A 21,466-nucleotide genomic window follows, 5' to 3' on the forward strand; every position below is an offset into this window, starting at 1 on the left:
GTTCCGTTTCATGTGAAAAAATTGGCCTGTCATTAAATGGAGGGAAATAGAGAGAAAATTCCTATGCTTCTTATTCTAGAATGTCTTTTTTTTTTAAATCTGTACCGAAAAAAACAAATATTTAAAAAATATTCTTTGGACTTCTTTACCCTAAATTTGCTATATTTTAGGAAGAATTGTTTATTTCTAAATTTGATCTGGATGTAAAATATTTGCTATTATTTTGATTTATAACCAATATAAAATGTTCTTCATTAAAAGAGCACTTAAAATTATTTTTATACATTCTCTAAACTATAAATACATATTTTTTTCTGTTCTACTTTTTTTTTAAAAAAATAGTCTATTTCCACTGCTATTGTGGTTCCAGTTCAAGGCCCAAGAAAGTAAGAAGGCAATGATTAAGGCAGGGAAACGGGGAATGAAAATAGGGAACTCCCCAAAAAAAAAAAAGAGAGAGAGAAAAAGAGAGTGAGAGAGAGAGAGAAGGGGAAAGGAAAGAATAATAAAAATCTAAGGTTTATAAAATGGATACAAAAGATACTACCCAAGTCCTGACAACCATAACTCAGCAAAATTGAAACACCTACACCTTTGTGCATCAAAATTACAAGTTGACTTTTTCAATAGATCTAAGCATGCCAAATATTCTTACAAATATTTTCACTTATACTTAAATTAAGTCTCTTAAGTTTGCCAGTGATTTTCAGGGTTCTGTCCTGCTGCATTTTAAGAAATGCTGGAACATTTATGAAACTGATACAAGACAGCTGAATCCAATCAAAAGTCAACTTGATTTTGCCCTCGAAATGTAATGCACAGCTGCATGAATTGCATAAAAAGGAGGTTCAGGGCCGAAATACATTTTTTGGGTATCAAAACCCTAGAATAAATAAAATATCCCTTTTCCCAGCAACAGTCCGTTTTGTCCCTCTTTTGCTTCAGCTGCTTAAGCAGATACTTTGATTTAATAGCAGGTTTAACTACAACAAACCCAGCTTTGAGAATGATGAAAGAGCCCTTTTCTTCCGCATATTTTGAGACATATTGTTTATCGGATGCCACCTGCACCTTTATACAAATACTTCTGCCAGAATCAAAGAGTACCAGCTTAGTCTTTCAGCAAGATTGCAAAGCAGGTGAAAACGTCTATGCCTTCTCATACTACGAAGCCTCTACATCATATACAGACACACATGGGGGAGTAAAAGATTGCTCATTGAAATAAAAGTGATGCTGATTCCCATCCAGAGAGGGTGGGGGTGGGGCGGGGGTGGAGAAAGAGGCATATGCACATATAATCCAAAGGGCACAAAAGCAGAAGGCAATGAAAGTAAGTTGTGTAGCACTCACCTAGAATCATAGCGATGGAGCTGGCGTCTCTCCAGAGCTGGCTACTTCTTCGTATTTGCCCAAACACTGGTGAGTGCAAAAGAGCTCTTGCCTCTTTGAAAGCTCTGCGCTGTGCTACAGCCAGCCTGTACTACACCACCGGCCACTACCTCCCCCTTGAGCTGATACACTTACACCTCAATTAAAAGCTTAACGCTCCACTGATCAATGCCCTGAAGGAGGTAACAGCAACCATGCTTCCCCAGTCACTGGCCCAAGCAGGACAGATGGAAAAATTAGCCTCCGTAACTGCTCTCAGCAGAGGTCCATGCAAACAATGATGAAGAATTAACATCGAAATTGGATGGCAAAAAAGGAGGGGGGCTGGAAAGAGGCAGAGGGAGAAAGAGGAGACCACCCGTTTTGCTTTTCAAAAGCTAAAGAACACATAATCCCACTAAAACAAAACCTGGCTAAGTGCTTCCATGAGCAAATAAACTTTCAGCTGACAGCCTCACTCCCACCCCTACCCCCCAAAAATATCTCACATGACCTTGTTATTATTTAACATTCCCAGGCACCTTTCTATTTGAACATTTAACTGGATGCTGACTAGTCCCTCTTGAAGCTTTTTTTCATCGCTCACCTCAAATGTAAGTTGTAGCCTTAATTACTGAGGATTATGAAGCAGTGGATTTCATGAGCAATGCAAAGCAGTGCTTTTGATTCACTGGTCCAAATGTCATGTGATAGCTGGCGTAATATTTCTTTTGAGCCATGGGGTTGATAAGAGGCTGTGGGCAGGCAACACAATCTGAAACCAACCAACCTCCAAATGGGATATTGTGAATGGGAAAACTGATCCACAAGGCAGATCTAAGAATGAATGGATGAGAGAAAGGACAAAAGGAATTTTGCACATTCAAAATCCTACAATAGGATACAACTAAGGAATTTAGTTCTCTTCTGATCACACACTTGATTTCTTAACATAACTAACAAAGCTTTCTCCAACCTGGTAGCTTCTGGAACTAGAACTACCCATATTCTCTAGTTAATCAAATCAAATCATGTTGGAACTTGACATAGGGGGCAAAGTTGTTGGACTTGAATCAAGACAAGCCTCAAGGTCAGAGAAGCCATCTTATTCCAGCCTCGTCTCTGTTAATTTAATGGGGCAGATTCCTTAACTCTGCTACTGTATTTTATTCTCATTCTAGTAAGGGCCCCAAATCCACTTTCATTTTAATGGCTCTTTGGGTAAAAATTTGCTGACAATTTTCTTAGCAAGCTCAACCTACCTTAAGATTTCCTCTGCAGAGGTTGCACTGAGATACTTTACAAGCCCTAATATAAAGTCCCAGATTCTTCTTATGGCCACAGAATTCCTGAGATGGGCAATTTTAGCAGATTTAGCAATTTTCCCATTCATTTTTTGATCTCTATGCTTGGAAAATATCACTATTGTAGCTATATTTCTACAGGCCCGGTTTCTGCTAAAGCAAAACAACAATTAAATATATATTCAGGACAACAGCCCAGTATTATATTTGGGTTGAACACCTTCAGATGGTCCCTAAGTGGTTATTCAGAATTATGCAGACCAGATACAACAGCCTGCAATACAGGTAGACCCTGACTTATAACCATTTGTTTAGTGACAGTTTGAAGTTACAACTGCACTGAAAAAAGTGATATGACTATTTTTCATATTTATGACCATTGTAGCATCCCCATGGTCACATGATCAAAATTTGGATGTTTGACAATTGGTTCATATTTGTGATGATTGCACTATTCTGGAGTCATGTGATCACCTTTTGCAACCTTCTGACAAGCAAAGTCAATGGGGAAGCCAGATTCACTTAATAACTATGCTACTAATTCAACAATTGCAATAGTTTACTTAACAACTGTGGCAAGAAAAGTCATAAAATATGGCAAAACTCACTTAAGAACTGTCTTGCTTAGCAAATGGATTTTAAAAATTTATTTATTTATTTATTTGTCGAGTTTGTATTAGATAATATATATAAGAATAAGCATGAACTGAATACATAAAGTGAATACAATTAAAGGGAACATTAGGACAGGGACGGTAGGCACGCTGGTGCTCTTATGCAGGTCCTTTACAGACCTCTTAGGAATGGGGTGAGGTCAACAATAGCCAGTCTAAGGTTAAAATTTTGGAGGTTTTGCAATGAAACCACACAGTCAGATACTGCATTCCAGGCACTGACCACTCTGTTGCTGAAGTCATAGTTTCTGCAATCGAGTTTGGAGTGGTTCACTTTAAGTTTGTATCTATTGTGTGTTTGTGTATTGTTGTGCATTGTTGGGCTCAATTGTGGTCATAAATTGATGGCTACCTGTATAAGTCTTGCAATAAAGCTTAATTGAGTAGATATTCAGGACTACATTAAGGCACTAGAGAGTTCACACTATTTATTAACCGATAAAGTGTATTTGCCCTAAAACATTTTCTCAAGTGATCTATTTTCCTTGCTGCTCAAAAATGTCTGCCACTTGTCATGATTCTCTTTCAACATATCCAATCTCTTGGTAGACCCTCTGAAAGCAATCCATCTGGAGATTAGTTTATTTATCCAAAATACTGTTTCTCCTACCACTTAGGCCTATCACAAATAGCAGTTTCTCCAAGGTCACTTTCCCTGAACAATTATGGAGTGTGTAAAAAGAAGGAAACAGGATGAGACAAAATATTAAAAGCCAAATTAATAAAGCCAAAAGAAAGATCTTTCTGGCTTTTTCCTAGTAGAAATTATAGGAGGAATTATATGCCTATGGTACCAGGTTCCTTTTCATTTTAGGTTTTTCTCTAGATCAATGTTTCTCAACGGAGCTTTAAGTTGTGTTGATGTCAACTCTCAGAATTCCTCAGCTGGCTATGCTGCCTTGAATCTTGAATCTTGAATCGGTCTCTATAAGTGGAGAATTCAAAGTCAGAATAAAGACTCTGGATTTTTATGGAGGGAATAACACATAAAGAGAGCAAGTATTTCTGCATAAGAAGTCTAAGGTGCCACTGTATCTTTTTTAAAAATAGCGGTGAACTTATTTTAAAAGGTATGCTGCTATTATTAATAAGGGCAATAAAAGAGGTAAGCCAACAGATTTCTTCATTTGCTCTATATCCTACTTGAAAATCATATCTGCACACCTACATCTTAAATATCTCCCATGGAATCTCTATTCAGACTGAATTACTTGGTATTTGAAAAACTTAACTGCTTTGAAGAAAAACATGTGCTTTTGTTCAATTGTAGATGATGCTGGTATGTGACACAAGGGCATCACAGAAAAAAAAATGCTTTTGTAATTAAAGAAAAAAGTTTCTGCTAAAAAAACAACCTGCATTTCAGCTACTCATGGTTTTTAGAGGTACTTTTCTGTTATAAATAATACACATATGTACTGTGTTTCCCTGAAAATAAAATCCTGTCTTATATTTTTTTGAACCCCGAAATAATCGCTTGGCCTTATTTTCAGGAGGTCTTATTATTTTGGGGCGTGTGAAGCAAGATGGGGCTCCTCTTGATATCTTACCTGATTTCCAGGTCTGCTGGAAATATTTTCGGGGAGGGCTTATTTTCGTGGGGGAGGCTTATTTTAGTGCATGTGCTCAAAAGCCCGATTGGGCTTATTATCAGGGGATGTCTTATTTTTGGGGAAGTAGCTTTCTGAGCAGTACAGTAGAAAATTATAAATGAATAAAATATTTTTAGATTGTAATTGTATGGTTATGACTTATCATAAATAATGATCAAGACACAAAGCTTATCTCAAGATAAATGCATATTGATTATATCGTATAGTAGTTAACTTGGAACAACCAAACTACACAGCCACTCCTGCTGAATTTACTTCTCTATGGAGATCTACTGTGCCAAATGCTTAGCAATTGTGTAGGGCCCAAATGGAAAAGGAAGTGTCTGAAGGGATTTCCATCTTTACAGTTTGAGTGTTAGCCTATGTAAGTCCTCTGAATGGCAAAGTAGTATCAGAACAAAACAAAAAGCAAATAGACATTGCACTCATTTTTGTCTGTGTCTGTGTGTTCTTTTTACTTATATATAAAAAGGAAGGATAATGAAATTTACTTAAGTTTAAAACCTGTCTCCTCCCTACTCTTAGACTGGGGGAAGGGGGAAATGGATTTTTTTTTTAAATAGAAGCATTCACTTCTCTTATCAGATAAAACTACTGGGCCAGCCAACTCCCCTTCTCTTAATTACATACCCGCCTAGCCAGCTAACGGATGTGGAGCAGGTTGCTGAAAGGCAAACATTCCTTGGTTATGAATGAAAAGCTTGTACAACCAAAACCAAGATAACTTGAAAGGCAGTTGAGCCCGTCATCATCTCTACATTTTGTCTGTTTCAAACTTTCCCAACCTGGCAGCCTCTAGATTTTTTTGATTACACTGCTATCGTCCCAGTTAGGATAACAAAAAAGCTTCTGGCTGAGAATGATGGGAATTGTAATCTAACACATCTAGGAGAACCAAATAAAATAAAATAAAATAAAAATCTGTCTGCATCTGATGGAAGTACCACATTGAGGAAGGATAATCTGTAAAACTAGGTACATGGATTTCTCCCCAGAAAAAAGTACCCTGCTCTCCAGAAAAAGGGGCTATTATCTTAAGATAAAAACTAAATCCAGTAACTGTGAGTAATCATAATGCTTACCCTAAATATCTCTTTAATTTCTTTTGCCCCTAATGTTTTGCAGATTTCTCTTCCTATCAGTATAGATTTGTTCAAATTAAGATAAAGTTAACAGACATGAGAAGAGGACACAAAGTTGATTCTATAGTGTAAAAAAGTTTTAAAAGTTTTTTTTCAGAGCAGAGTAGTGGTGGGTTGCCCCCGGTTCGCACTAGTTCTATAGAACCAGTGGTAAAACCGGCGGGAGACTCCGCCCACCGACCCCGACGTGACCAAAATGCTTCTGCGCATGCGCGCGGCCCCGTTGCAAACCGGTAGTAAAGGTAAGTAGAACCCATCCCTGGAGCAGAGCCTTTTAATGTTATTAATGCACTTTTTGCAATTAGTTAGAAACAATATAAAATGGAGATTCCACTATCTTATGATGTTGATCAATCAAATTAAACAAAATTTTCAAACAATAGATGTTTTCTCCTTTGTAGAAGGAAACCTGTGACTCTATTGAATTATTTTTTTAAAAAATCAGCATAAATAAGGAATGGGAAAAACATAGGGAGGCAATACACAAACACTGGAATGCTAAAGATTGTAAATGATATTATATGGAATTATTAATAGAATTTGATTTCCATGAAATTAAAATAAAACATGGTAAATTGTAGACAAAAGAGCAAGTATGGTAATTCCACAAAGTATTCATAAGAAACTTTCTCTCTTTTCATGTATATGAATTACAACTCCTATCACCCACAGCCAGCATGATCATCCATTGTGCTCAGCCGGTGGGGGGGAGCTGTTAGGGTGATGGCAATTGTAATACATCTGGTTAGCAAGACTGCTCCATATTAAAAGTCAGTAATGTAATTTCTGTTGTCCCTTTCCTTAGCAAAATGCAATGGATATGTCTGCTTCCCTTCTGTTTGTCTCCTATCCTCACCAATTTGATTCTATTCCACTGAAGTTAACTAAAAATGTATTTTTTAAAACTTTCTTCATATTTAAACAAAATCAAAGATACGGTAAATATAAACTACAGCATGCTGTAAAGCATCACAATGTATACAGCTGATGCAGTGGTGAAATCCAATTTTTTTTACTACTGGTTCTGTGAGCGTGGCTTGGTGGCTATGGTGTGGCTTGGTGGGCATGGTTTGGTGGGCATGGCAGGGGAAGGATACTGCAAAATCTCCATTCCCACCCCACTCTGGGGCCAGCCAGAGGTGGTATTTGCTGGTTCTCTGAACTACTCAAAATTTCCGCTACCGGTTCTCCGAACTACTCAAAATTTCTGCTACCGGTTCTCCAGAACCTGTCAGAACCTGCTGGATTTCACCCCTGAACTGATGTCACATAATTCATACTGTGATATATTTTAAAATATAAACAAACCCAAGTTTAATATTTAAATGAATAAAAAAGGATGAAAATTAAAGAACATATTTATAAAATATATTATTTATATTTTATTTGTTCAATTTTCTATGGCCACTCATCTCAGTCAATGACAATAATCAGAAACCAAATAATTTAAAGAATTTTGGTACAAATTTCTCTGCCCTACCTCTCCAGGGGAAAAAGTCAATTCAAATGTTCACGAAGAATGCACATCACAAAGCATTGTTAGAAATTAAGAGTAAAATTTTCCTTCCACTACTATGTAATAAATTTCTGAACTCATTATGTTTCAATGATGTGTGTATCTTTAAGTCTGGATATATTTGTGGAAAGGAACATGACCATTTTGTAGTTCAATTTTGTCTGCTCTATCCTTATGGATTGCTCCACTTTGCATGGCGAAAGTCTGCTGATGAGGCCTCCATTTTGCAGAGCAAGTTGCTTTAAAAATGATACATATTAATGAAGAGCTATTAATTTAAAAATGTAAAAAGTGAAACATCTACAGATATGACTATGGAAGCACTAGGGTAGCAGCCTGCTACTACAACACAGAAATAGATAGCAAGTAATAATGCAATCCAGGTTAATAGCCACAGAAACCAATCCATTCACAATCAACCTCTGGAAAAAAAAAATCTCTCTATAGCTTACTAAGAACCAAGTCTAGATGCTGCCTTCATAACCACAGCAGAGATAAACGGTTCTGATCTAAGTATGCGTAATTAGCACTCATTATAATCACACTAGTCCTTAACAGGTATCAAGGGTCAGTTAAGCAAGGGGCTTTTTAATCCATTGCATTTCAATAGTATCTGCTCTGCTGAACAGGTTGGCATGGAAACCGCTCAGGATGATAACCAATTTCCATTCCATTAGCTAGACAAGGGTTTGTTTGCTCCCTCAACGCACTTCTCTATGGTCCGCAGATTCTTAATAGATTTCCAAGCATGCTTGCTTTACGTTTTTCAAATAAATGGTTCTAGTCCTCATGATTATTGGAAGATAGATTTGTGAAGGCAAATACAATATAATTTGTACCAATGAGGAGTTTCATGAAAAACTAAACCTGACAATTAGAGGCATGTTCTACTCTGTATTTTAGTGTTCTGGTTTATTAAATTGACAGTAAAATTCTGAAGTCTTGGTAGCATTGATTTCTATGACTTCCAAAACTAGCCCTATCCTTTTTTGAAGCCAGCCAAAATAATTGTTAGTAGCACATCTTACGGTAAACACAACTGGCTAGGTTCACAAAACACATGGAGACATATAATGGTTTACAGAAAAACTGTGGCTAGCTTCATAAAGCTAACTAAGTCAAAATCAAATACACCTCACTGATTGTCAGAAGATACAGATTCTTATACAAGCTGCCTAACTCTTAGCAATTTATAGTATCAGCATGACGTCACCTTAATTTTTTTCTTCTAATGCTTGTGTGACACATTGGCAGATGCTGAGATTGGGAGATTATGAAACTTTGCATATTTCCATGATACAGGCACTAAAAATATGGATGTAATGGCCATCCAGGTGTTGTGTTGTTTCTAACATAATTTCTTCTAGACCAGTTATTTCTATGTAGTAAGCATATCTGTGAAATACCCAGAGTAAATCTATGAGTGAGATGGACAGTATCTAAACTTGATAGATAGATAGATAGATAGATAGATAGATAGACAGACAGACAGACAGACAGACAGACAGACAGACAAATAGGGTTTTTTTCCTTTCAAATACTACAGTGAATTTTTTTTATGTCCACCCAGAATAACTGAATAATATCACTGTATATCTAATCACCTCACTCCATTTTGGGGTCTCCGTAAGGAGGTGTCATTTATTCATATTGTAATTTCAGCAGTCTGCAGTATCTGCTTGGGTTTGGAAGCTACACTAGCTTGCTTAGATACTTGGAGAGTAGACCACCAGAGCATTCCCAGGCAATAGACTAAATTGAGAAATTGAAAAACGTTCCAGACAGGGGCAATAGCAATTAGCTTTTGCAACACTTCAAAAGGAAGTTCATGATTATGCCCCTCTAGTCAGCAAGATTTTAAGGCTATCCTTACTTTTGCAGTTCTTTGAATAATCATCTGTGAATTCGCATATACACATTCTAATGTATAATAGTAATCTGTTTGGTACATTATTCAAACCAACAATTTTTGCAAGGAAACTTTTCCTACCTTTTATCAGCTCCAAGGATAAATATAGTCATAAAAAACAAGGCATTCTTGAATTTGGGTGGGAATGAGGTATAAATTACATATAAGTAGCCACCTCTTCATGTGATTCATGTGTCTCTGTGATTCACATATATTAGTACATAGTGGTACATAGCAGACTAATGCTTGAGTTACCAATTGACAGAAACATACCTCTCTGCCAAAAGCTGGATCTGAAGGTCCAGTTGATAGTTCCTAATAGATATGGGTAGCTGATACCAGATGGCAGATCAGCAATGACATGCATTGCAATGACATATCAGAAAGACTACTGAAAAAACTATTTGCTCTCCTCAAGTTATTTTCAACAACCACTGCAAAGGGATGCTTGACTAAGTTATAACAATATGATAGCAGGCATGGTCTAATTTAACAAAACATTAAGGAAAAGCTCAAATATCTTTCTTTGGGCAAAATTATTAAACAAATAATGCTCCTTAGTATGTGGTATGCGGAACACAGAATACTGCAAAGTAGCAAGAGACCATTGCAGGGAAGTGATAAAATTCCTCTCCCCCCCAAAAGAAAAAATCTGGGTACAAATGAAACTCAGATATAGCTTTGGAGAGACAAAAAAAATCTCTTAACTGTGAAATATATAAACATATGAACATAATATAAACAGAAGGCACAAAGCTTACTGAAGTGCTGTGCTGACATGATATCTGTTAAAACTTATTAAAACCTGTTTGCTTCATGGCTAAGTAAGCAGGAAGAGAGAACATAGGAAGAGGCTCAAAAGCCTTGGAACTAAAATAGTTAATAGCAGAGAGAAATTCCAAGCCTGGAACACAGGATGGACATGAGTTTGAGAACTTTTTTCAAAACCATTTCACGACTGGGTGAGAAAAGGAAATAGAACATCTATGAGTTCTTGTGATTTCAAGACTGTTAGGAGACTGTTACCCTCAACAAGGTGGTATGTTCAGAACCACAATGAAATGTGTAAAACATGACAAACAGAAGAGGAAACAGATCAAAACTCTGGCCTAAAATGAAGAAAAAAACCTCGACTATTTGGCAGAATAAGTTTGCTAAACCCTTATTCAGAAAAATTTCTATGCTGCTTTAGTCATTACAACTTGTAATTCACAATCTGAGATTACCATACTTGGAGATAATTGAAGGGGCAAAAACCCCATGCAGCAACTTGGAGAAGAGTTGTATCAGATATCAGACAATGAATGCCATTTTACACAGAGAGTAGTGAAGAATGGGCTATCCATGACAATTTCCAAATCAATAAAGGAGCACTCGGATTACCCTAAAGATTTTTAGTGTTACCTCAAGGATTCAGTGTAGTAGAATATAAAGTACCACAAGTGTCTGGACCAATTGAAATAGAATTTATATTCTAGAGATTCACAAATGAAATCTTTGTTGCTTCAAAGGTAGTCACAGGGTTGACATGGGCGACCAAAAAAAAACATCTATAGTTGAAATTTTCTAAAAGCAAACTTCACTTATGTCATATAGATGCATAATAGCTCAAAACAATTGCCTATATATTGTCCTGATGTATCAGCACTAGACAATGTGTTGGATGACATGCCAGAAATATGGTAAGCTGAAAAAGCATCCTGATTATTAATGTGTCAGAAGATTAATTAATTAATTAATTAATACACCACCCATCTTACTATCAGCAATTCTGGGTGACTTGATGGAATGATGGAATGTTCATGTCTACTGAACTACATGACTAGTCAGAAAGTTACAAAACAATTAAGCCAACCAAGAGTTTCAGCTGGTCAATGTGGAGTTATTTTACATGTCCCATCTCACTATCCACAATAAGCTCAATAGTTGACCTCTTTATTAAGTAGAGGAAATATCTGAGGACATTTACAGTATATGAGTAAACATAAATGTAATTGGGAGAATAAAAAGCATTCCCCATCATAAATTGCTTGCTTCTATCCATCACTATACAAAACCAAAAACCTCTGGAGGAAATAGAGGAATCTCACTTCTATTAATTAAGAAATTAAGCTTTACAGAATTGGTAAGCACAGCTTCTGAAGCTAGTTACCAAGTAGTTAATGCCATATGATTTAAGGGACAGACAGTTAGACAATTTAATATTGAGTTAGTGCAAAATACCTTAAAAATCAAGACACTCAATGAATACCGGCTAGTAATCTTGCCAAAACCCAGCCCCTTTAATGACATTAGCGTTACCTGGGTTGTTTGCAGTGCAAATATGCTCTGAAAATTTCAGCTGAGTTGGGAATAGACAATTGCCTGAGAAGAATATTTGGTAATACCAGAGAGTCACAAATTAGGAGTTCCAATAAGATAGCAATATAGAAACAAACATTTGTAATATCAGTTGATGCAAACTAACAATGCTTGAATAGTAGAAAAGTAGACAGGCTAACAAAACAACTATGCAAACTTTAGTGATATACCAGTTAAGTTTTAACTTTGTGCAGATTTAAAATTAGGCAGAGACAACCTATCCTTTTCCGGATTAGTACAATATCAGTAGTAAAATCTCATTAATGCTAGGTATTGGCACTTTCTTTTAATAAAGATAGCCTTATATGTCTTTATGTAGAGCAGGTGGTGCTGGACCCAGTAGTAAAAGTCTAATTGGGGAATATATCCAGGCAGTAATCAAATATCATGAAGGAGAGATCTTATGCACCCATTGAGATACAGTAATGTTCTTTTTATGTGATATGGCTAGTCTCCTTCAAATCCAAGTTATTATCACTTCTGGAATTGAAGTGCCTCTCTTCCTCAATAGTACATTTTCAACACAGATTGTGAATTTTTGAGTGAAGTCTATACACTTCAACCATGCAAATTGTCACACACAGCAGATCCTGCCAGAGTGCCCGCAATACTGAATTGCTGATTAGCTATTCAAACTGCTTCAGCACAAAACGCATTAATGACCTCCTTCTAATTATCTAGCTAAAGAAAGAGAGAAGCTTCACCGAGAAAAATGTTGATTCTTAACCAAGCAAGCTTATTAGTCACAACCAGGGGAAAAGGGCACACACAAAATTATTTTTTTTTGTGCCCATGAAATCTACTTTGTGTACTTCCTGACCAAAGTGCTTTGTACGTTACTGAAAGGCTTCCATGATACAGTAGGCAGAATGCTGAATGAATGTTAGTTGGATTTACTGTAAAGGATAAGACATCATATTCAATAGGGTAAGTTAACTAGGAAGAAGGTAGGGCTGAAACAGAACTTCCTTCTTGTCCTCCAGAAGAAACCTTCTTCAGTCTTGGTTTTACTTACTGCAAGAGAGTAGCAATTCACTATTGGCTTCAATCTTTGGAGACAATCCCCACCCCCCAAAAAAAGAACCAAACCAAAAACCCAACAAAAAATAAAGACAGAAGGGAAGCAAAGTAGGACATGAGCTACAAAGGAACAGTAGATTCAATGAGTTGAAGATGAAGAAATGGATTCTTCCTTTTCCAACATCACGGCCAGCCACTGAAGAATTAAAGAGAATGGTGAAAGACTAGGAGATGATTCAACAGTCTCAGTGACAATGACCATGGCACCCTCTGGTGTGCAACCCTGAAAAACCTAGACAAACAGAGAAAGAAAAAGCAGTTGTGATGAAGCAAAAGCACACTAAAGTCCCAGCAGCAGTAAAGAAAAGAAGGGCCCTTTATATTAGCAAAGCTAATGAAGATGAAAGTGCTGTTAATCCAACAGTCACAACCTGATACCAGAGGCTCCCCTAAAAGCAACACTTCTCTGACAATTGATCTCTGCACTAAATTTTACCTCCTATCCACATGCTCCACATGTGCCCTCAACTTCATATGGGATAGAGGTGATAAGAAAACATTGATAGTGATATCCAGGATATGGAAAGAGAGCCAATGTTTGGGAATGGTTATAAGTTTCCTACAACTTAGCAGATACATTGGGGGAGGGGGAGGCAACATCTACCCAACTAGGGAAGGAGAAACAGAGCCGACTTCAACCTAACTGATAAGTTAAAGCATCACCTCAGTAATTCCTGACCACATAAGTGGCTATCAGGAGAAATCAACCTGAAGAAGTGCTACAGTTATCTTCCTAGAAGATGATTCCTTCATGGCAATAAGTTATACTATTCTTCAAACTCTTTGTCATGTACAGGTAATCCTTGATTTATGGCTGGACATTTAACCAGTTGTTTACGATAGACTTCAAAAAAGCTACTTATGACTCGTCCTTGAGTTTACAACTGCATTCCCCATGATTTCGTGATTGCATTTTGGGTACTTTGGCAACCAGCTCACATTTACAACTGGTTGCAGCATTTCATGTTCATGTGACTATGATGTCCAATTTTTTCCCCCAATTTCTGGCAAAACTGGGTTAGAAAACTCTAACTGGAGAAACTGGATTTGCTTAACAACCAAGGAAATTGTTTAATGACTGCTGTAGAAATTGTTGTAAAATCAGGTCTGTCTTGACTTACAACTGCAATGACTTACAATGCAAATTCAAGTCCCAATTGCAGTTGTAAATTGAGGACAAACTGGAATCAGACTTGCAAGATTCTCTTATTGTAGTCCATCTTAATATAAAAGTAGTTTTAGACTTTTGTAGAATTTGTTTCTTGGTCTGGTCTACATCATGGGCCTGATGCCAACAGAGTGGGAAAGAAGAGGGAAAGAAGATTGGGCAATGAATCACTTCACAGTGATGACCAGAAAACCACATCCAAAAAGGTGCATTATACCCTGATTCATTCACTGAGCAAGGCAGAAGAGCTCATATTCTAAAGGTAAAGATTTCCCCTGTTCAGGGGCAGTGGCAGTTCTCATCTCTGTTTCCTAGCCTAGGGAACCAGCAAAAGACAAATTCAGCATCTTTAACCACTGAGTCATTGTGCCCCCCATGACAGTTAAATATCCTATCTAATTCTATCTAATAACCTGTATCATTTCAATATATTGTGGCACAGTTCAAATCACTGAGCACCTCCGTGGCCAGTCTTTGTGGCTGATGAAAGCTGACTTCTCCTTATATTTTTTTCTTAAGGCATCTGCCAGCATCCTTCAGTTAGATCCAGTTTTGTGGTTTATTTGGCTCCACCTAGCTGCTCCAGAAAGCTATCAGTGCAAGGTTTAGGGTACATTTCTAGGATTATTTTCTTACTTAGCTCTTTAAAGTGGGTATCGGCCCAGTTTGTTGACTAGGATAATTGGGGATGCACATATGCTCTTAGAAGGTCAATTTATTTTGTGAGACACTGTGGAGAGGAGGAGGGGTGGGGAAATAGAAGGAAAAGCAGACATAAACAATCAAGAGATTTAAAAGAAGGACTCAAGTTGGCAACTTATCTGATAAATTGTAACTCAGCCCAAGTAGCAAGAAATCTTCAAATTGTTCAGAAAGAATCCATTTTAATGAACTATAAATAAGGGTTGGAAATTCTCTTATCAAGATTTTCCATTTACCCCAGATCACTATTAAATATACTTTACTAAAATAATACTGATGTATATTGTATTTAGTAAAAATAGAGGAATATAAATTCAATTTGAATGTACAGAAATATATTTTCTTGTTATCTGTTTTTGTTTTGTTTTTGTTTTTTTATTATTATTTTTAACATTTTATATTTTAAATTACTAACATTACAAACAACATATACAATATTTCACCCTGTGCTATACATAAGAAAGGAAGATTTGGTTCTTCGGATATATCCTCATGATCGCCAAAATCCACGTTCTCGGGGTACAGGTACCGAAGCATCCAATTTTCCCAGCGCATAGTCCACAAATGGTTTCCAAATTTTCCAGAAAATGTCTTCTTTATAGTCACCATTTCTAATTTTAATATCACATGTCATTTAATCATTTAAAGCTAATTTCCACATTTCACAATACCATTCTTCTATTCTAAAATTCACATCTAATTTCCAATATCTGGCTATTATAATTCTACCCATTATAATCATAATTCTAATCAATTCTTTCTCATATTTTGTTGGTTCTATTTCCTTAATTATCAACAGTAATATAGTTTCTGGTCTCAATATTATTGCTTTCCCCATCATTTCAAATATCATTTCCTCCAATTGTTGCCAAAACTTTTTAACTTTATCACATTTGTACCACATATTTTGTTATCTGTTTTTGTTATTTTATGTTATAAACTAATAAAAAGAATAAAAATTAAAAACCAAAACGAAGTAACTGCTTTACAATCACAATAATAAACTAGATCCTATAAAATCTAGTAATAATATATAAATCAATAATTAAATCAAATAAAATTAAATTATATGTAAAAGTGAGATACATGGCACTAAGGCCTTCCCAGAAGCTGTAGTCACCAGAGAAGCATCTCTAAGCCCATATTTAAAGACAAAAGATAAACTTTAAAAAATTCACATCTCATCCAAAGAGTATGGGGAAACCTATTCCAAAAGTCATCAAAGCTCCTCAACCTTAAATTTGTTGTTGGAATATGGGGGGAACACCCAGAATTGCCAAGGACATTGTACAAACACATTTTGTGAGGTTGCATCTGCCTAACAGTGAAAAAAACATAGCAGTACAACACCACAGTGGCCCAAATTAAGATTTTGTAGCAGCATCTCACCTAAGTGGGCTCTGTGGTGCAGAGAAGATGAGAAAGGGAGATTCAAAACAACTTGGACAACATTATTTTCAGTTCCAGTAGTCCTTGTTTCCTTGAACTGGCCTGAATCTGATCCATTTCTGGTCCTTTGATCTCTTTTTCAATGGCTTGATTTGTTATCAGCTTGCTGAGGAATCCTTTTGACATGTTGGTTTATTCTCCCCCATGTTTATGGTGTATGTGTGGTCTAATTAATAAATCCTGATTGTGTTTAAACTGTTTTTCTGATGTTAACTGCACAATCCTCTTATTTGGGTCTCTTAAAAATATTAAGGATGGGGGGAGAGAGGCCCGTGACCTTTTTGAACGTGCATGTGCTTGCAGCAGAAACAGGATTCATGTGCATGGCCTCAGACAGATGACCTCCTGGGAGATGAAGATCAACTTCTTCACACCTTTGTGTGTGTGTGTTCTGCTTCACTCCAGGGAGGAGCTTTTACAGCTTTGTCATGCCAATAAAACTGCAGGACACTTTGGCATTTTAAAGATCTTGCACCTTCTACTTTTGGACTACTGGTGGCCTTGGGTCTAAGAAGATGTCAAGAATTACGTTTCTTCTTGTCATGCCTGTCAATGGGCCAAATTGGTAATTGATAAACCAGCCTGTTACAATACTTCCCTGCTCCTGCAGATCCAATTTCTCTGGATTTCATTACTGATCTCCTAAATCTAAGGTTTCACTATTACCAAGATAGCTCATTTTATTTCTTGTAAGAGACTGCCTTCCTTGTGGAGTGATTGTCAAACCTTTCTTTTAAAAATGCCCTTCTGTTGCAGGGACCTGTCTTATTTTCACTTTGGATTACAGAATCCAATTCAGATCACAGTTCTGGAAATGTTTATTCCAGTTACCTAAAATCCACATTCTTTTATCTTCCAGCAATCACTGACATTTGGCAAACAGAAAATCCATGTAATTTTAGAACTATTGGCCATATTTGTAGCTTTTACCTGAATTAACCGTAAGAATTCCTTGCATGTCACAAATAGCATGTTCCTTTTCCAGGGGGCTTAGAGTTTAATCCTCATTATTTGCCTTATTTGTTAGGCAGCAAGAATAGCCTGATCTTACCAAGGCAGTTTAGAAATATGCAGAAATATGCAGAAAATTCACATTAGCAGAAATATTCTCCTATCATTATTCTCCAGATCATTAATACCTTTTGACTAAATTTTTGACATTCTCTCATTTTTCCAAGAAATTAAATTTTAAATGGTTAAAACTCTTCTCTTTGACAGTTCAAATTAACTCAGGGTTTGGACCCCTTGTAACTCAGTGGTCCAAACAAGCAAAGCCCCATCCATGGGATGCAGGCAGCATGCAAAACCATGCCCCCTCAGATCCACAGAAAAACCTTTCTTTACGGAATCAGTCTCTGGTGCCCAAAAGATTGGGGGCCGCTATTGTAAATGTTTACTTACAACTGCTGGCTTCCGTAAAGATCTACTGATTTCTCTTTGATCTTACCCAAACATTCTTTATGCCTACTTTCCCTGCAAGTGCCCTCCTGTTCTTGTTTTGAGGTGGGTATAGGAAGTACCAGACTTTTCAGTTCACTGTTCTATTCAGAGCTCAAGCCTGAATTCAGTAGTGTCTCTTGCAGATGTCTTCCTACTTCCCAAAGAGTCTCTACAGAATCCCTGGTATAAGGATTGAGAAGTCTGTCTTCTCTTCTAGTGTAATATCTTCCATGGGTTCTTCAAAAAACACAGAACCAGGATGAGGGTTTGTCACTTTAGCCTCTCACTCCCTTTTCCACTGAAAATGAAGCTCAACAAGGATTCTTCTTCCTTGAACACTGGCACGTTTGATGTGGTATAGCTAATGTTTAACTATAGCTGACACATTTCCACCTGACACCTGAAATTTAGAATTAAGACTTCTAAGCTTTAGCTTTTAGGCCATCTTTTCTATTGCCTTTATGATTTTGGAATTTTCTTCAGTATGAAAATTTGATTTAAAAATCTGATCAGATACTGAGCTGTTATTGAGTTATATCAACTATTTGTTTGTTTGTTCCTATTTCTAAACTGCCCATCTCCCTCCAGTATTATTGTTTAAGTTATATAAACTCTTAATTATTAAAAAAAAGGCATAAGATAATATACATATCACAACATGGAAGTCTGGCTCAATCTACATAGCATCTGGTGTGGGAATCTGTGTATCTCAAATGAGACACGTCTGAAAAAGAATAATGTTTGTAGTGCTTTTACAATGGTAGGAATGGGAGATTTTTTTCCTGGGGTTCTGGTTAATATGTTTAGAAGGGCTTTTTTGTTTACAAGCTTGATCAAATGCATTGGACATGTGACAGTTGCCTATCCCACCCCTGGGTTAAGTACCAAACAGTCTGGCCAGAAAGCTAATACATAAGAGCTTAATTCTCAATAGTTCATGCTACAACCTGAGCTGTGCTTTCTCAACAATTTAAATTTGACTGAGCTGGTTATTCACAGATGGAATCAAACACCAAGATGGAAGAACACTTGGAAGACCATTTTAACTAGAGTCTGTTGCAGTGAGAACTTATTCTCCAAGAAACATTCTAAATGGTGACAATTGGTTATGGTGATCCTGTTTGGCAAAGATCTAATGATACCGACAAAAATGGACTTCAATGAGGCATGACAAATGCCTTTCTGGAACATTCTAAATAGGGTAATATGCAGGTGCAGACCCCATGTGTGAAACATGGAAACCATAATGAAAAAGATGATAAGGTTCTGCCTGAAGCAGAGATTCCAGCTGCAATTTTCCATAGAAAGAAAGAATTCACAATCAGAAAACTATTCATATTGATTTTAAAAATCTCCTCAAAACATCCCTTGTTAAGTCTTAGCACAGCAACTACAAAACTGATCTATGAATGATAGGATTATTCAAAACCTATTTCTGCCATAGACCTATTGCTTGGCTTGCTTAATTATGGTAATTAAGCTACAACTCCTCGGGTTACTATGTCTTGGTAAGCCATACATCATGGTAAATCATAAGCTATAGTTTAGAAAAGGCTGGATTCACATGATACACTAAATCAAAATATATAAACAGGAAACGGAACCACATTTTGGCTTATCATGATGTATGAATCCAGATATTGGGTGACTTCAGACAACTATTCTCCCACAGCAGCAATATTGTCATGTTTATAATCTGGCAACAATAGTGAGTCCTCTTTACAGGTGTTAGTCCTTCTGATTAGAACACACTAGAGGTATCTTAGATACTTGATTTGGTAAAGATAGAGAAAAGAATACCCATAAATACTCAACAACGCTGTTAACATGTAACACAAAAATAAGGTTTTCTACGCCATGAACAAGCTTTCATAAGTCTTGATGATGTTATCATCATCCTGGAAATACAGGCAAGAATAACTACATATGACTTATCAAGGCAGGTGACATACAATAAATAACATTCAATTTGCTCTCAAAGGCTATTTATATAACTGTTCATTCATTCAAGCTGACATGGCTTTCCTAAAGGAGGTGGTCTTACTTCTTTCTTAAAAGCAAAATGATGGAGATTCAGGTCAACTTTCAAAAGAGAACATACAGGAGAATTAGAGATTGACAGCATCTTTAGAACAATCTCTTCCCTGAATTTGCTATCTGGACAGTTAATATAATGACTGACTATTGGATTATGAAGCCTCAAGGCATTTCAAACATCATAAACTGTGCCTCAAAAACAACTGGGAACCAGTGCAGGTCTATCAACTCAGGCATAATATTTTCCCAATATAATGGGAACTTGCTGTTTTGTCTGTTGAATTTTATTTATTTATTGATAACATTTCTATCCCGCTGAAGGTCCCTGATTTAAGGGGCGTGCTTAAGTGCCCCAGGGTACCTACCGTCCCTGTCCTAATGTTTCCTTTTATTCATATCCATTTCATGTATTTATAATTATGTTTACACTTGTATCTGTCATAAAATATATGCTTGACGAAATACAAAATAAAATAAATAAATAAATAATGCTTACGGGCAACTGCTTTGTAGCGGTCAGTCTATATATTCTGTGTCCTCCTCTCTCCCATGTTTGGATGCTGGTTCTCCTTTAAATAACTGTATATCTCATGTTTTGTTAACATAGTATTATGGCTGAAGCAAAAATTGTCAGATACTTCATGTGTATGAAGGAAGAATGAGCAGCGTGGTGGCCTAGTGGTAAAGACATTTGCCTCCTATTCAGAAGGTTAAGAGTTCAATTCTAGGTAGCAGCAGATGTTTCTCTCCTAGGGCGCAAAGAAAAAAAATATCTGCTGTGAATTCAGAATGGTGTCACGTAGGCATCTGGCCAGTAAACACTAATCTCCATCCAGTCACCCCAACTTTACCCCAAATATGGAGAGCAGGGTTGTCAAAAGGGAGTTATATGAATTATGGAAGAAAGGATTTGCACAACTGATAATCTAAGCGATTATTTTGTGAACAAGGAAAGAATATTTCTTTTGTGACTGAGGAAGCATGTCATGATGTCAAGATCCATATAAGTGGCAATCTCATGAAGCGAGAACCATGTGGATTCAGAAAGCCATCTTTATTGCTCATCAGGGGTAAATACAACTAAAGGTCAATTCTTTGCCAGAGTTAGAGTGAGCCAATTAAGTCTCTTTGAAATGTTATCTTCCCATGGGTCATTCATCTGGTCTTTGTTATCTCTTCTCACAGTAACTGAACTCCTCTTTCCTCTCTCTCCCCCCCTCAACTTTCCACAGTTCTTATACCTGGATCCTTTTGATGCTTTGGGACCTACAATGGGACATGCTGCGTTTAGTTAGTTACAATCATTTATTCTGCTGAACATGGACAGGTACAAAACTCACATTTGCCAAAAGACAAACTGACAAAGTTGCTCCCTGCCATTCTCTATCTTCCTAGTTTATTCATTTTTTTCTGGACAGATGGACAACTTCCAAACGAAGCACTGGCTGGCAGAGTTGTGCAGGGCTTCAAATGAAAAATATGCTTTGGAGTGTGCTTACGGCTGTGCATGTTGCATTTGATGGCCACACTTTAGGTCAACTGCATCTTCTTATGGAATTATGTGGTTGCCTTCTGCAGTTATAGTACAATCCAGGGAAAAATGCACTTAGTTTATCTGCACACTCTAAAATATCTTTTTCCCTCTGAGCTATAGCAATCCACCTACCACTTTTATTTCCAAAATAATCTGTGATATTTAT

The 21,466-nt window shown here is 36.8% G+C and overlaps 1 protein-coding gene across 4 annotated transcripts in view; it reads right to left on the reverse strand.

Annotated features, from left to right (window-relative positions):
* Positions 1-21,466, reverse strand: part of ZNF385C (zinc finger protein 385C) — a 198,128-nt gene that overhangs the window by 67,364 nt on the left and 109,298 nt on the right. The window contains exon 1 of one of the 4 annotated variants that reach the window (XM_034415956.3): positions 1,354-1,478. The exons of the other annotated variants lie outside the window; for them this stretch is intronic. Coding sequence (XP_034271847.1) covers positions 1,354-1,363 — 10 coding nt within the window. The 5' untranslated portion in view covers positions 1,364-1,478. Of the gene's footprint in view, positions 1-1,353; positions 1,479-21,466 lie in introns of those variants that run through there. 4 annotated transcript variants of the gene reach the window in all.

The sequence above is a fragment of the Pantherophis guttatus genome, chromosome 4 (genome assembly GCF_059756535.1).
Source record: "Pantherophis guttatus breed Tessera chromosome 4, ASM5975653v1, whole genome shotgun sequence".
Classification (NCBI taxonomy): Eukaryota; Metazoa; Chordata; class Lepidosauria; order Squamata; family Colubridae; genus Pantherophis; species Pantherophis guttatus.